This window comes from Mustela erminea, chromosome 2 (assembly GCF_009829155.1).
Source record: "Mustela erminea isolate mMusErm1 chromosome 2, mMusErm1.Pri, whole genome shotgun sequence".
Classification (NCBI taxonomy): domain Eukaryota; kingdom Metazoa; phylum Chordata; class Mammalia; order Carnivora; family Mustelidae; genus Mustela; species Mustela erminea.
In genome coordinates, this window is record NC_045615.1 from 78308653 (window position 1) to 78325163 (window position 16511).

General features: G+C 37.2%; 1 protein-coding gene across 1 annotated transcript; it reads right to left on the minus strand.

Moving 5' to 3' along the window:
- Positions 1-315: 315 nt before the first annotated feature.
- Positions 316-7928, minus strand: IL21 (interleukin 21). The gene is made up of 5 exons (XM_032331461.1): positions 7737-7928; positions 7593-7628; positions 2965-3120; positions 873-950; positions 316-776 (listed from the first exon to the last, which is right to left on the minus strand). Exons 1-5 carry the CDS (start codon positions 7902-7904, stop codon positions 753-755), a joined length of 462 nt encoding a protein of 153 aa, XP_032187352.1. The 5' UTR covers positions 7905-7928; the 3' UTR covers positions 316-752.
- Between the last annotated feature and the right edge of the window lie 8583 nt (positions 7929-16511).

Sequence of the window (16511 nt, forward strand, 5' to 3'; positions counted from 1 at the left end):
ACTATTAATCCCACTCAAAGAAAAAAAGATTAAAGAGTGTATTCCATAAATACATTCATATCTATAGCATTTAAATATTTTTGATAAATCCCAATAAAGGAATAAGACTTTTTTGTAGCCATCTAGTAAAACTATCCCTTGGCACATAAATAAACTATATATTTATACATTAGATAGTCTGAGATAAAAAGTAAACTCTTCAGATTTACATTTCTAAACACTAGGTTTTCATTTCCTTAAAAGAATAAAGACCAACTTCTCATCTTGACTATATGCTTCTGTATTTCTCAGCTTGAACGAAGGTGTATAACTTAAGTTATGATCATCAGAGACCTCATTCTTGTGGTAATCAAGATCAAGGTAAGTATAAGATCAGTAAGTTCCCAAATTACATTTTTGGATAAAAATTTTAAGCTTCTCCACCAATAAAGGAATATCATAGTTGGGCAATAATATCAAGTAAAAATTTTAGAAACCATAGAAACCATAACAGAGGAAATCAAACTCTAACTGAGTAGAAAGCTTTTTCAAGTTGATCAAAACAAACCATGTGGATCAAACTGAAATACTGCATTGTAATTGGGGGGAAATAATCCTGACTTTGAACACTTATCTGAGTCTTTCTCCCCATCACTAATACATTGTACTCCTCCATTTAGAAACCAAGAAGTGAGATTCACTACTGTGTTAGAGTATGTAATATAGTGTCCAGCTTCAAGTTAGATCCTCAGGAACCTCATATTCCATGTGTTCTAGGAGAGATGCTGATAAATCATCTGTGGAAATAATATACCATGAGTAACACAAACATAAGCAGCAATCTGGGTAGATAAATACAAAGTAGAAAATCAAACATAATTGCAGCTACATACCCTTTGGATGAGCGATTTCAGTCTTTCTAGGAATTCTTTGGGTGGTGTTTTCTCATAAGAATCACATGAGGGGCATGTCTAGAAATCAATGAAAGAATAATATTCTCCTTTAAAACATTTTTCCTACTTATTAAAGTGTTCAGTTAAAATTTATTTTTTTCCAATTAGAAATATAAATCATGTTCACTGAAAAAAATTCAAGACGCACATAAAATTGTTCAGGAAGAAAACAATGGGAAAAATTACTTGTAATCCTATCCTCAGAGATAACCATGCAATCTTTTGATGTATATCCTTCCAGTAATGGTTTTTACAATTTGCATTTATGTTTTTTAACTTGATGGTAATTTGCTTTATTTACACTCAACATATCACAAGCATTTCCTGCATGTTAAATATTCTTTGAAAATATGATACATAATGCTTGCTTTGTATTCCAACATTGTATCAAACTTATTACTATTTTTGGACACATAGATTGTTCTAACTTTTCACTATTACATACAATACTGCAAGAACATTTCTGAATAATTTTATATGCATCTATTTTATTTGACAGAATTCTAGAAGTAGAATTACTAAATTAAAGGAATAAAAATATTTCTCTTGATGTATGTTGTGAAAAAGGTTTACCTCTGTTCATGCAGACCATACTTACTATTGTTGGGTATTGTTAAAATTTTTAATTGGATAGAAGTAGGATTTCCTTAACTTGTATTTAGTTGATTATAGGGAGAGTGAACAAATTTCATATGTGTATTACCCGCTTATATATATATTTTTAAATTCTAGGGTTTTTTTCTTTATCCTTGTTCTTTTTTTTTTTAAGATTTTATTTATTTATTTGACAGAGATAGATCACAAGTAGGCAGAGAGGCAGGCAGAGAGAGAGAGGGAAGCTGGCTCCCTGCTGAGCAGAGAGCCCGATGTGGGACTTGATCCCAGGACCCTGAGATCATGACCTGAGCCGAAGGCAGCGGCTTAACCCACTGAGCCACCCAGGCGCCCATATCCTTATTCTTTTTGAGAGCAAACACCAGGCCACTGCTTGATATTCAGCATCTCTAAGTCAGTTTGATGTTGTGGTGAGAGCATTTGACTGAAAGTTAGATGATAGAAGTGCTAGTTCTCATTCTACCACTTAGTATTTGTGGGGCTAGGATAATCACTTAACCTCTGTAGGTCTCATTTTCCCATCTACCAATTGAAGGTGTTTAACTAGATAGTTCTAAGCTCAATGCCAGCACTGCCATTTCATGAGTCTTTGCTATTAGGTTGCAAACACAGGCTCAGCCCCTTTCTGTCTGGAAAAGTTTTAGAGGGATACTCTTAACATTGCAACCTGGCCAAGCAATTAAAGAAAATAAAAGCCATTAAGATTTCATTTTAATCACACGTGAAATGCCTTGGTGGAGAGAGAACTGATTAAAAAATATTTTGGAGCAATTTATCTTATGTGTTTATCCACTGGTTTCTATTAATTCTTGAGTTAGTCATGAGAATATCAGCATTGCTTATGAATTGACATAAGAAGAGATATACAAGAGGGTATACCTTGTAGGACCTCCTAAAACCAGGGACTATTAAAATTCTCCAGCCAAATAAGTCTATCTATTTAAATGTAGTATTGATTCTATGATTGTACAGGACAATAATATTTATTTAAGAGAAGGCGGCCAAGTTTGAGACTTTTCTTAGTCTTTTGTAGGCTATCTTCTTTCTTGTGCAAAAACTGGGATCTGTTAAAAAGAATACAAGTTATATGTGACTTGAGAGAAATGAGAGAATAATATTTAACTAGCAAGTCACAATTGGATTCTCTACCTAGCGACTTCCTCACCTTGGGAAGTTACAGGGACTTCTTCTAGCTACCAGGGACTTTTAGAAAATTCTAGAATTTCTGGGCACTTCTAAGTCTGTGGATTTGGAAGAGGTGACTCCACTTCTCAAAATACACCATATATGATAACATGTAACTGGAAGGAAAGCACCAGAATCTCTGGCTCCAAGTGTGTTTGTGTGTGTGTGTTACATCATGTAAGAGACAGAGTTAATAAGTACAACTAAGATAGATAACAAATAACAATCTTACTGGTCTGTGTATCTGTCTTTTGTCTGCATTTTTGAGAGGTAGTTTCCTCTTCAGCTGTTTCGTTAATACTTTTATTTTCTGCTCGTTGCCTCCTGTATTTGCTGCCTTTAGTTGGGCCGTCTGAAAACATGAAAAAGCTGACCACTCACAATGTCTCTGAAAGAGAAATAATTTGTATATATGTTAACAAAAGTTATCCAATAAGTAAAAATGATCTTCCCAATCCTCTTTTTCTACCTCTACTACAATGTATTAGATCACATTTATTTCAGCAGATGATGAGCAATAAGTTCACATCATACTTAATCTTTGAGCTGAAGAGAAGGAGGCACCTGACATTTGAAATATCACCTCATATTAGGGAAGAGAGACCATAGTCATGCCTCACATTCAAGAGGGAAGAGCCTCACTTTTCCATAGCTCTTTATTCCTAATTCCATTTGAAGTCTGGGTGGTAGGCAGGATCTTCTCTTTTGTGGGGGAGAGTTGGTTTGGTTTTAGAAAAAGTTTTCTAAAAGTTACATTGTGCCTATTTGCAGCTTTGGGTGAGATACACTGTAGTACAATTAACAATCAATTTTATTTGCTTTCTCTCTCTCTCTCTCTCTCTCTCTCTCTCTCTACAGTATACATGAGAGCATCTAACAGTGACCTGTCTCAAGCATCTTCTGATCTTGTACCTGGCATCGTGTCTCATTGTTGGTGAATGCTCAATAAATAGGTGTGGAGTTGACAAATGAAATAAATGAGTCAAAACCCCTACTTTGGGGAAAGGAAGTGGCTTTGACCTTTGATGGCCTGTTCCATATCTAAGATTCATTATACCTGTGAAATACTACACATGACTCTTCTAAAATCCTATTCACACTCTTGGATCAGTTAGAGTAGGATTCTGCCTGAGTCAAGAAGTCAAGGAACAGAATTTGAGACTTGGCCAACCAATGGGAGGGAAGACCGCTCCTTAGAAACTAAGGGTAGTATCTCAAAGAATGGAGAAGTGGACAGAACGAGAGTCAAAACCTTGTCTCTTGGTTTAGCCAAATAAGTAGTGAGTAGTGAATAAGTCAAAAAAATCTTAAAAATCAAACTAAAAATAAAATGGAGTTTATTGGAAGAACAAAATTTAAACTGACTTGTTGCAAACATTTTAATGCTCATCTAAGAACTTGTATCCAAGTTTCTTTTTTCTTTCGGCAAATGTATGTATAATATGCTCTCCAATCCCCAGCCCACCCTACCATAGTTGCTGTATCCTCATTGCATTAATGTGTGTGGAAGTCACTGCCTTATAACCAGAAACCTCAATCTCTCTCAGTCCCTACAAGGGCAGTTCCATATATAACAAACTTACCTGAGTCTTCTCATGGACAATCAGCTGAAAATAGCATCTGGCCTGCTTTACATTTTCCAACTCATATGCTTACCCAGTATGAATGTTGATTAATAACATGCATCTTTAAGATACAAACCCATCAGGTTTGCTTTGCATACATAGCCACAAGTCGAAAACCAGCTTATCTGGTTTCCTTATATCAGAGCAGCTTGCCTCTCTCATAAGGGCAAGGTAATATCCTTTCCATATGTTTGCCAAAATGCTTATTTAATAGAAACTATTTATAAATGTTAATTATAGCACTTTTTTTTCCTTGAAAACCACATGTTCATGTTTGTTGAAGTTTTTTCTTTTCTCTTCTTTTTGACCACAACCGGCTTAACTTACTGGAAAAAAATAATATTCATATTTAAAGAGGTAAATTTTCCAGCTGAAACTGAAAACACTAACTGCTTCATCCGTGATGATCTGAAAAACCAGCATTTCTCACAGAAGCCCATTTTGCTGAGTTAACATTTACATATGTATGTTGAAAGAAAGTTATGTTCCAAAGAAGTAGAGGGGCCCTACCAAATGAACTCCCTTGATATTGCCAGGAATGGTCTTGATCAGTGATGAAAGATTTTATACCTGAGAAAGATTTGCTGAAAGCCTCTGAATGGCATCTGGACGCTGATACACATACTGACAGGCTGTGCTGTCTCCCCTGCCTTTCCTTGTTCACCTGTGTCAATAAGCAGTGTGGTATGTTGCTTTGTGCTTTCTGCAAGCAGCAGAGTGGGCCTTGGCGATGTGTGGTCCAGGACAAAGAACTGCTGGATTTGGTTTTGGGTGCACATCAAAGGCAGCCTCAAAGAGGGAAAGAAGTGGAGGAGCTGTCCTGCTAACTGCCTTAAGGATGTACTGAAAAGAGGCATGAAGAGATTAACCTTGCTTCAGGGAGCCTTGGGTGCTCTGTCACTTACAGGGTTTAAGGATGAACCCAAAATCATGCATAGCACCACCATCTGGGAGTATCACTGTTATTTTCCTTTGCTGTGCCTTGGTGGCAACAAACTATGAGGGCAAGACTGTGATTCCTTCATCCTCGAACCCATGATAACATGAAGAGTTATGTGTCCTACATTAGTATTGCGAACAGAGGCAGAAGTACGGAAGTCGAAAGCAAGAGTAACAAACAAAGAGAACAGTCAAGTGCTGCTTTTGCAAGGGAGCACATTTGGCTTTGTTGTTTTGCAACTGAGTGTTTGAAAATATTTACTTCCATATAGCTTATTTTAACCCCTCTCACAGAAAGGCCTGGCCAGTCACACTAGGAAGTCTTAGTGGAGATTACCTTACCCTACACACAAACCAGGTTTAGGGTTTCTCAGTAACAACAGTATTGACATTTTGGGCTAGATAATTCTTTGTTGTTAGGACTGTCCTGTGCATTCTAGGATGTTTAGTAGCACCTTTGGCCTCTAACTACTAGATGCCAATAGAAACCAGTCCCCTACACACAATTGTGACAACCAAAAATTTCTCCAAAGTCAGATGTTCTCAGGGGGTAAAGTCATTATCAGTTGAGGACCACTGGTTATGTAATAAGAAAGAAAGAGAATGATGCCTGGCAAAGCCAATTAGGGATGGGAGATAATCACTATTTGTAGCAACATTTACATGCAACATGTAAATGAATTTATTTTCCTTAAGCATTTTAGTCTTTTCAAATCTCTTATAGACCCTGCTTTCATGCTAGCCCTGAAAAACTTGATATAAAGCTACTGTGGCCTTTAACTACTTTTTTTCTTCCTAAGTTTGCCTGCCAACATAGTTTAAAGATCTTAGTTACACCATTTCTTACTTGTATCATAACCAGCATTGTTGGATAAGATTGTCAGATTGATAGTGTCACCAAGAAAAAAAAGTCTTGTTATGATGTAAAACAAAAACAAAAAAATCTGTATCTTCAACAAAGCATAGATACTTAACAAAGGATGTACATACTGAATCAATTCAAGTTAGAAAATGGGAAATCTTCCCTGTTTTTCATTTTGCAACTTATAGACAGGGCTGGTGCAAAAGGACTCTAACCACAGCAGTTAAATAAAATGCGTGAGATGCTGAAAATGCATATTTTGATAATTAGGTCATGATTAAGAATATTCTCACTTATTGGAAAAGTCTTTCCAATAAGCTGAATGTGCTACTTTCATTTTAGATGCTGCTTATTAGAAAAGGGCCTAGTAAATGAGAGTGGTTAGGTTCAGAGCTAGAGAGTGAATTTTAGAGAAAAGCAATAGTTGTGACTCATTCACTTTCTAAACTTTTACACATAGTCATTTACGATAATTGTTTTCTCTGCAATGTATCTTTTTATGCCTCCCCTTTGTAGTGTCCTAATTACTGGTAGCACTTTTATTGTAACTCTCATTTATGCACTTAAAGGTCTGTGACAATGAAAACATTTCCCCAATTGCATTTATCTCCTCAGGTTACCTGACGTGAAGACTAGAGCAAAGTTACTAAGGAAAAGATCAGCACGGAGCACTCTTGAACTATATCCTAGATGCTTTCTTCCTGGGACCTAATGGACCTAATGGACCTAGTGGATTTAAATGGCTTAAGAGAATGGGATGAGTTTGTGAAAATAGTCCTTTTGAAGGACCTCTCCAAAGGCCAAAGACAAGACTCACTGAGGCCAAGGTATATGGGAATTATATTCTAAAGGACAGCCCTGATTTCCATTCTACCATTTTTCCTTGTTGTGCCTTCTCTCTCTTCCTTTCCTTTCCTTTCCTTCTCTCCCTCCTTCCTTCCTTCCTTTCTTTCTTTTTCTTCCTTCCTTTCTTCCTTTCTGTCTTTTCTTTATTGTCTTTCTTTCTTTTCACTAAAAGGTGAATTCTGCTTCTTCCAGGGTGTGTCTCTATGTCTTAGATAGGTTTGCCAAGGAGGGCTGAGTAAGTTTCACACACAAGGCCTCTTAAATGTAGTTAGTTGGTTATTGTTCAGAAACTGATCATAGTATAGTTTTGTTATTCTGTCACAACAATACTACTTGGAAGTACTCTTAGAGATATTTGGAGATTAAAAATATATTTTTATATGTTTATATATGCAGTGTTTTATTGGTTGGCTTGTTGGTAAACCAATGAATGTTTGATCAAAATAAAAATAACTATTTTACTAACTATTAACCCCCCAAACTCATTAAAATTAAGTAATTTCCTAAATAATTATGTTAATGCCTTTCTTAATTGGATTTAAAAACTTGTACCACATATATTTCACAAATAAATTCAACTGGTCTTACCTTTACATCCTCTGGAGCTGGCAGAGATTCATTGTCCTAGAGCAAAAGAAAATTAGTTCTGGGTTATTTTTATAAGTCGAAAAGTTCCTTTTATATTAATTGGAGAATATTATTTAAATTTTGTTGTGACAAATATGGCCTTACCAAGTCATTCAGATTATCTTTCAGCTGATCAACAATATCTATAAGTTGACGCAATCTAAGCAAGTGACGATCTGGCTCTTGGATGCTTGATTTATGGGCCACTGTCCCCAAGAAGATGACCATTAGGCAGATGACTATCTTCCCCATGTTGCCAGCACTGGATCTCATAAGTGCCAGTAGAGCAAGACCTTGGTCTCAGTTTCACTGCAGTTTGACTGTGAACAGGTTGTCAGTAAAGCTACCTATTTATTCATCCTTCAGGGAGAGGTAAAGCCCTCCCATTGCAGCCTGGAAATCTTTGTAAAATGGATGAATGTGAGTAACTCTTTTTTCTTTTCCACTGGCTAGGTATACGTGTGCATGTGCTAATGCGTGGGGGCAGGGATTGATGGAGTCAACGAAATGTGCCCCATCTGCATCTTAGACAGGAAAAAGAGAAATGGGTGAATTCCAATTTTCAGCATGAATCAAGAAGCATGCATGGTAAACAGTAGGTACTACAAAACTTCAAAAAAGTAAACAAAAACACTTTGATCTCTCTTTCTTGGCCTCCCCTAGCATCTTACCTATTCCCTCAGCCAGTCATAAGGGCACTTCAATAATGAGTAAAGTGGCAACATGTGCTTTCTTGCAGGACTTATTCTTAGAGTAATAATGATGACTTTTGACTGAAATCATCCAGTATTCCATCATAAAGGTAGGAGAGGGGCTACATTTTAGGAAAGTTTAAATATCAGGGGTATTTTCCAAACTAGCAAGAATATTTTAGGATTTTAATGAGCTTAAAGGGTTTAAAGTAAGATTTGCTTACAGTTCTTCCCAAGAACATCTTTAAAGAACTTTAATATTGGCTTCTAACATTTTACCAATGTGGTTTTTAAATATATCATAATTGATTCCAAGAGATTCTGAAGAAATTCATCCCATCTCCCAATCAGGATCTCACTCTACCTTCATTTAAAACAAAACAAAACAAAACAAAACAAAACAAAACACTTTAATGTCCATCTCTTTCATATAATGCATCAATTAAATGTATGAAAGGTACTGATACTCATTCCTGTCCAAACCAAAAATTTTTTTAGTAGCAAAATCAAAAATATCCATAAATGATTCTTTTTCTTTTGAGGTAGTGTTACTTATTTCTTTTAGATGTTAATTCCTCTGGGGATGCACAGCACTATTCTAACTACAACCAGGTAGATGTTAGAAAAGACTCAAAGTCCAGAAGTGGTTTTATCATCTTCCTTTCTGATGTCCTTCTGTCCCTACTGCTCTACCCATTTGAAAAAGTTAAATATAGCATTCTAACCAGAAGTATATTTGTACCACAGGCAGGCAGTCTTACAAATTAAACTCTTGATTGTGGATTTTACTTATTCACTCATTTTTCATCTATTTCATTGCATGCCCTCACCCTACTTTTATGCTAGACTGTTACATAGCCAAGATGGAGTTTGTACTTTCTAAACTTTTACACACAGTCATTTACGATAATTGTTTTCTTTGCATGTACTTGATTTGCTTGACTATGATTTTTCTTTTTTTATCATAGGATATCTATTCAGAGCTACTCAGGTTACTTACTGTATGATCAGGAGGTCCTCCCTATAATCACTAAACTCTGTAGGGGAGGGTTCTGGGTAAACCTATGAAGTACTGTGGACGAAGGATTGCCACTTGGCCCCTCAACATTGTCTGCATAGTCTTTGTACATGCTTTCCTTAGCTGCCCAAAGACATGTGAGACTCCTTGTAGACACTAACCACAGTGGCTAAGAGCTCAATTTCTAAAGTAAAGTGCTTAAATTGAAATCCAGGCCTTAGCAATTAATAGCTCATCTGACCCCAGGTAGGTTAATGCAAAAGAAAGTTAAGTACAGACCTAATCATAGGGTTGCAGTGAGCCTTAAATAGACATTCCAGGTAACAGGGCTGAATGCTGCACATGATAAAAATCCCAGAAAGTTAAAAAAAAAAAAATCCCAGAAAATTTGCGTGTTGATTATGGATAAGGAAGAACATGACAGGTCAGTGGTTAGCCAAAACACTCAGGTGTGGCTGAGCTGATTGTAAAAATGTCAAAAAAGCCTTTCGTACTGCTTAGAGAGAACCACTCCTTGTAGCCCTGCAGCGCCTCCTCAATGTCCTACGTACCCCAGTCCTTCCCTGAGACCTCCCAGCCCTCACTACTCTACATCAATCTGTGTGCCAGGATCTCCAGGGTCCTGCTTCAGCACTATGACAAGACCTTTCTGAGAATCAGACACCCTGACTTAAGTGGCATATCAGTTGTAAAGCATTTTGAATATCACCGCTGGTGTGATGGGCTAATCCCTGGAAACTATGAATAGGCTACCTTTATGAGTAAGAAAAGGGACTTTGAAGATGTGATAAATTAGTGGTCTTGAGATGTGAGAGTATCCCAGATTATCCAGATGTGCCCAATATAATCACGGGGTCCTTGTAAGAGGAAGGCGGGAAGGTCAGGGTCAGAGAAGATGTGAGCACGGAAGCAGAAGTCAGGGTGATGGGGGCCTAGAAGCCAGGGAACACAGGCAGCCTTTAGAAGATGGAAAAGGCAAGGAAAAAAATTCTTTCTTGGAGCCTCTAGGAGTGCAGCTCAGCAACACCTTGATTTTAGCCCCATAAAGCTCGTTTTAGACTTCTGATCTCCAGAACTCTGAAATAATAAATTTGTGTTGTTTTAAGCCATTGATTCTGTGGTAATTTTTTACAGCAGCATTAGAAAAATATTACCATATGTATTGGAGCCTTTACTCTCGGAAAAGAAGGTGAGAAAGAGAGGAGTGGCTCATGAGAGAACCCATAAAGTCTGGACTTTGTTTGTTGGACTTTTGCGGGGTGCACATAAAGGGGACAAGGAATGTGGAGAAGAGGAAGTAAGATTAGTGTTGGCTGCCAGGTGCGGTGGGATGATAAGGATATAAATGTAGAATGAGGATTTTCCAGGAAGTCTGGTGCAAACTGTTACAAATTCTTCCCAGCACCAAGAAGGCTTTGCTCAGAATTAACAGTATGTTTCAAAGTTATGGAGCCAAATTTGCATTTCACTAGAATTTATCACTAGTTGAGATGAAATTTAGGGTGGGAGTGAGGAAGCTCAGATTTAATTGAGTTACATGTTATCTGCTTAGAGGTAACCTTACTGATACTTTTATGGCATCATTCCATTGGGGTCTTAGTAGCTTTAAGTTATAATCATTTTTATAATCTAGATTTAGTCAGTTTTGCTATAATGCTCATGTGAAAAGTGAAAATTTATTCCATTGATTAAATATACCAGGGAAAGTATAACAAGAATTTTGTGTTTGCCTACATCTGATTTCATCTATCAGAAATGCTAAATGAAAGCAGGAAACTGTCTCCAGCAGAACTGAGCTGTATAGGAATGCACAAAATGCCCACACGCCTCAAACATCCTCCAGCTGCCTCCGTTCACCAGGTGTATGATGAGCCATACTCATCCACATCTGGGCTTGCAAGGTTCCGTCCTCAAAAACCCTCCATTGACATTTCTCAATAGCTCACAAGCTGCGACAGTCAACCCCCGTGAACAAACTTCAACCCTTTTTCTAGGTTAAGTGCCATATTTATAGTAGTATCTATGTATTTCTTAACTATTTAACATGTGTAAAACTGCTATATTTTTTATTAGGTTTTTTTTAAGTGTCTCTGACAACATGTTTGGAGTACCGGGCCCCTAATCTCATTTTCCCCATAAGCTCTGTGGTTGTTGTTGTGCAATGTTGTGTAGTACAATGATTTTTAGGAAAGTATGTGTCACACTATAGCAGAACTGACTGTATTTTGTCTGGAAGTGGTCACATTTAAGCCTCAACAGCCACTAGTTCTATCCAGGTAAAGATCAAGACTAAGATAGAGAATTTATTCTTGAGCAGGGAGGGGAAAAGGGAGACGGAGGAGGGAGGGAGAATGGAAAACTAATTACTTTGTATTTTTACACGTTTCCCAACTGAGCTTGGGTATTTTAAAACCCTGGTGCCATTCCTTCCATGGCCCTTCCCCATCAGCACAGGGAGTCTGTCTTGGCCTCTGTGGGCCCCCTGAGACCTCGTCAATGTGTTTCAGTGGTCCAGGAGCCTCCTGAAGTCATTTGCAAAATTTGGTGTTCCTGTTTGTGGTAAGAGGAAAACCTTACATTTCATCTGCTTCTCAGAGGAAATGTCAGCAACTGCTATTTTTATTTTCCAGGCTCCAGAGACTTCTTTGAGGGGCAGAGTAACCCATAATTCTTCTGCATATATACATCATTGTGTATAAGTACAGCAGCTTCAGACCTTGTATCTGGGAGAAGCTAAGGGTGGCAGTCCAGCTGGAAGGCATGCTTGTGTAATAAGCACACTGCTTTTACTGAACTTCTATGTTTATTTGGTACCTTACAGCGAGGTGGTGGTTTCTGCTGGAGGCATTCTTTCCAGGAACGTAACTCGGGTCATCACCATGAAAGCACAGTGCTCTAGTCACCCACAAAGGGGATTTATGGACATATTTCAAGAATTTCTCTAATGGACTGTGCCTGAAGACTACCTGGTCTGTGTAGGAATGAAGCCTGGGAACCGAAGAAGGCTTCTAGCCAGGGAGAACAGACTGATGGTGAGAGGAATAAAAGGAAGGGAAGAGTCAAAATGAATGCTGCTAGTTCATGGTTTTGCATGGGGAAAGCTGTACGGGAAACTATTTGGCTCAAGTCCCGTGTCCTATCTTGCAACTCTTCTTGTGGTCATCATCTGTCAAATACTTTCTGTTTTTCACTTGCTGTGTCCCCTCATGGATAGAATTAGAGATTTTGCAGGATGATCTCTGAGAAAGAGGCCTCCACTGGTTCAATATTAAGTTATTATGATATGTACCACTGCTACCAACAAAAGGTATTCAGACAGATGGCTGGTCTCTAGATAACTATGACACCCATCAGTGAGGCTAGAGATCAGTTGACCTTCATTCCATCAACCAATTCCACATCAGGAGATATGACAAGCCCCACCAACCTTATCTAGAATCCTTGTCCATGATCAAAGAAACACTATTCTCTCCTTCCCTAGAGTGATGAGTAGCTATAAACATCTTGGCCCTGCAGCCCTTAATGCATGGTCATAAAGATTTAAAAATGTGATGTCGGTCTTTGCTGTGCCCTCTTTTTTAGGTATCTACTGAGCCCTTGTTAATCACCTGAATAGGAACCTCCCCCAACTTCCTCCCAAGGGGCAACAGTAGGACCTTTTAGAAAGGAGTCTGCAGACTCATTTTGGACAGTTATTTCTGTTTCTAGGAATAAGGATCATTTTTGGAAAATTACTAGTTTTCATCTTTTTTTAAGATTGATTGATTGATTGATTGATTTGAAAGAGACAGAGAGAGAGTAGCAGAGAGCACCAGCAGAAGTCAGGGGGGCACAGGGGGAGAGGGAGAGAGAATTTCAAGCAGACTCCCTGCTGAGCTGGAGCCCAATGCAAGGCTCAATCTCATGACCTGAGCCGAAATCAGGAGACAGATGCTCAACTGACTGGGCCACAAAGATTTTCATCTTTTATTTACAAAAGTAATACATCTGTGTCATAAAACAATGAATTCAAAATATATACAGTTGTATGAAGTAAAAAGCAAAAGGTTAAATTACTCCCTTTTCCTCCCTAATTTTCACTCCTCTTGAGAGTTTACTATATATCATTCTAGACTATTTTCCTATGTACATAGAATATCAAAGAATAGATACAGATATATAGAGATTGAATAAAATAGAATTTTATATGGAGAAGAGATATATGGAAATTAAGAGAGAGGGATGCAGACATATAAAAATCTGTTAATACAAATTTAATCTTACCATGCATATTCTACAACTTTTTTTTTTTTTACTTGAAATATGTCAGGGACAACAATCCATACAGTGTTCATATACAGGGCTATCTCATTTAAATAGCTGGATTAATATTTCATTGTATGGCTTTATATAATAATTTACCCATTCATACTCCTATTGATAAATATTTAAATTGCTTCCAGTTTGTATCTCCTACAAACAGTGCTTCAATGAACACTCTTAAACATCTATATCTTTAAGCATATGTGAAATATATCCTTTTAAGATACATATACTACATTTCATTTCCCAACTGGAAAGATTATATCCTTTTAACAATTTGATAGAAATTGCCAAAGTGCCTTTTAACATGTCATATCTACATATTTACACTCTAACAACAGAATTTCCTTTGCTCCTCTCAAACCTTTTATGTTATGAATATTTTAAATATTTGCCAATGTGCGGGGCGCCTGGATGGCTCAGTGGGTTAAGCCTCTGCCTTCAGCTCAGGTCATGATCTCAGGGTCCTGGGCTCTCTGCTCAGCTGGGAGCCTGCTTTCCCCCCTCTCTCTTCCTGCTGCTCTGCCTACTTGAGATCTCTCTCACTCTGTCAAATAAATAAAATCTTTGAAAAAAAAATTTGCTGATGTGCTTAGGCAAAAACACGATATCTTGTCATTGGTTTATCTTTCTTTGATTAATAGTTAAGTTTGGCTCATTTTTATATCTTATTATCAGCCTATTTCTTTTCTGTGAACAGCCTTTTTCATATTCTTTGTCATCTATGGGGTTGTTTCCTACTTACTTGTAAGGCTCTTTTTTCTATTATATATATTTCCATTTCATATAAAGATATATTAAACATATTGATATTATCTCCTTTATGGCATCTTTGCCATATAGAAATTTTGAGTTTTTATGTTATTATATCTGAGAATATCGTGTTTTATGTCATGAATTCCTGTTTAATATCAAAATGCTTTACTTTTTATAATAGTAAATGGTAGTAATGACTTTAGTGTTCATCTTGTTTGAGTAGTTCTTTTTTTTTTTTTTAAATTATTATGTTCTTGCTTGAGTAATTCTAATGCCAGGGAGGTCACTATGAATTCAGGAGTGCTTTTAAATGAATTTGCATTTAATTTGTTATTAAGACTAGCTATATTTTTTTTGAAAGCTAACACATATATGGTTGAAGATGATTTAGCCAATTTATAGACAATGCCCCATGAATTTATTAGATTCATGGGCTCCCTGAATACCACTGTTTTAGAACAAAGATTGGATACCAGCCATTTATCTGATACATCATTTGCAAATATCTTTTCCCATTCTAAAACTAAAGGTTTATTTCCTTTGCTGTGCAGAACGTTTTTTTCTTGATGAAGTCCCAATTGTTCATTTTTGCTTTTGTTTCCTTTGCCTTTGGAGACACATCTATGCTGAGGTCAAAGAGGTTGCTGCCTGTGTTCTCCTCTAGGATTTTGATGAATTCCTGTCTCATATTAGGTATTTCATCCATTTTGAGTTTATCTTTGTGTGTGGCATAAGGAAAAGGTGGAGTTTCATTCTTCTGAATGTGGCTGTCCAATTTTCCCAGCACCATTTGTTGAAGAGACTCTCCTTTTTCTGTTGGGTATTTTTTTTCTGCTTTGCCGAAGATTGGTTGACCATAGAGTTGAGGGTCTATTTCTGGGTTCTCTATTCTGTTCCATTGATCTATGTGTTTGTTTTTATGCCAGTACCATGCTGTCTTGGTGATCACAGCTTTGTAATAGAGCTTGAAGTCTGGAATTGTAATGCCACCATCTTTGGTTTTCTTTTTCAACATTCCTCTGGCTATTCAGAGTTTTTCTGGTTCCAACAAATTTTAGGATTATAAAGAAGATGTGGTGTGTGTGTGTGTATATATATATACAATGGAATATTACTCAGTCATCAAAAAGGGTGAATACTTATATTAAATACATTTACATCAACATGGATGGAACTGGAGGGTATTATGCTGAACAAGATAAGTCAATCAGAGAAAGATAAGTATCATATGGTTTCACTCACATGTGGAATATAAGAAACAGGGCAGAGAACTATAAAGGAAGGGAGACAAAACTAAATAAGTCATCAGAGAGGAAGAAACGCCATAAGAGACTCCTAAATACAGGAAACAAACTGAGGGTTGGTGGAGGTGTAGTGGGTGGGGGGATGGGATAACCTGGGTGATCGCCATTAAGGAGGGCACATGATGTGATGAGCACTGATAAATGTTATATGCAACTGATAAATTATTGAACACTACGCCTGAAACTAATGATGTACTATAAGTTGGATAATTGAATTTAAATAAAGAACAAAGATTAAACATGATATGTAATTATTTTGTGCATATATATCCAACCTCAACCTTAAACTATACTCGGGGGACAAGGTACTGAAGAATCCTGAAATGACATCTGAGTCATCAAAAATCATTATTTTTCATTGCCATTTTAATGATGAATTATAGGACAGATTTAGTACTTCAATTCTTTAAATATTGATTCTCCATGTACAGTATGCATAAATGAGAGTGACTGATTAACAAAGTGGAGGACAGGGAATAGGCTGTGAGCTTTGCTCAAAGACTGAGGGCTCAAAATCTCAAAGAAATCAGCCATTAAATTGAGCAATAGTCACACATAAGAGACTCTTCTTTGGCTAATAAAGGGGGGGCAGGGTAGCTCCTGCTAGGAAAAGACCTTGGAACAATTTTTAAAAAGTAATATTAATAATTTTTAAAACAAACACTTATAGGGATGCCTGGGTGGCTCAGTTGGTTAAGCTCTTGATTCAGTTGGTCTGAGTCTTGATTTCAGCTCAGGTTGTGGTCTCTGCGTCATGAGATCTAGCTGCGTTGGACTCTGTTCTCAGCACAGAATCTGCCTGTCCCTC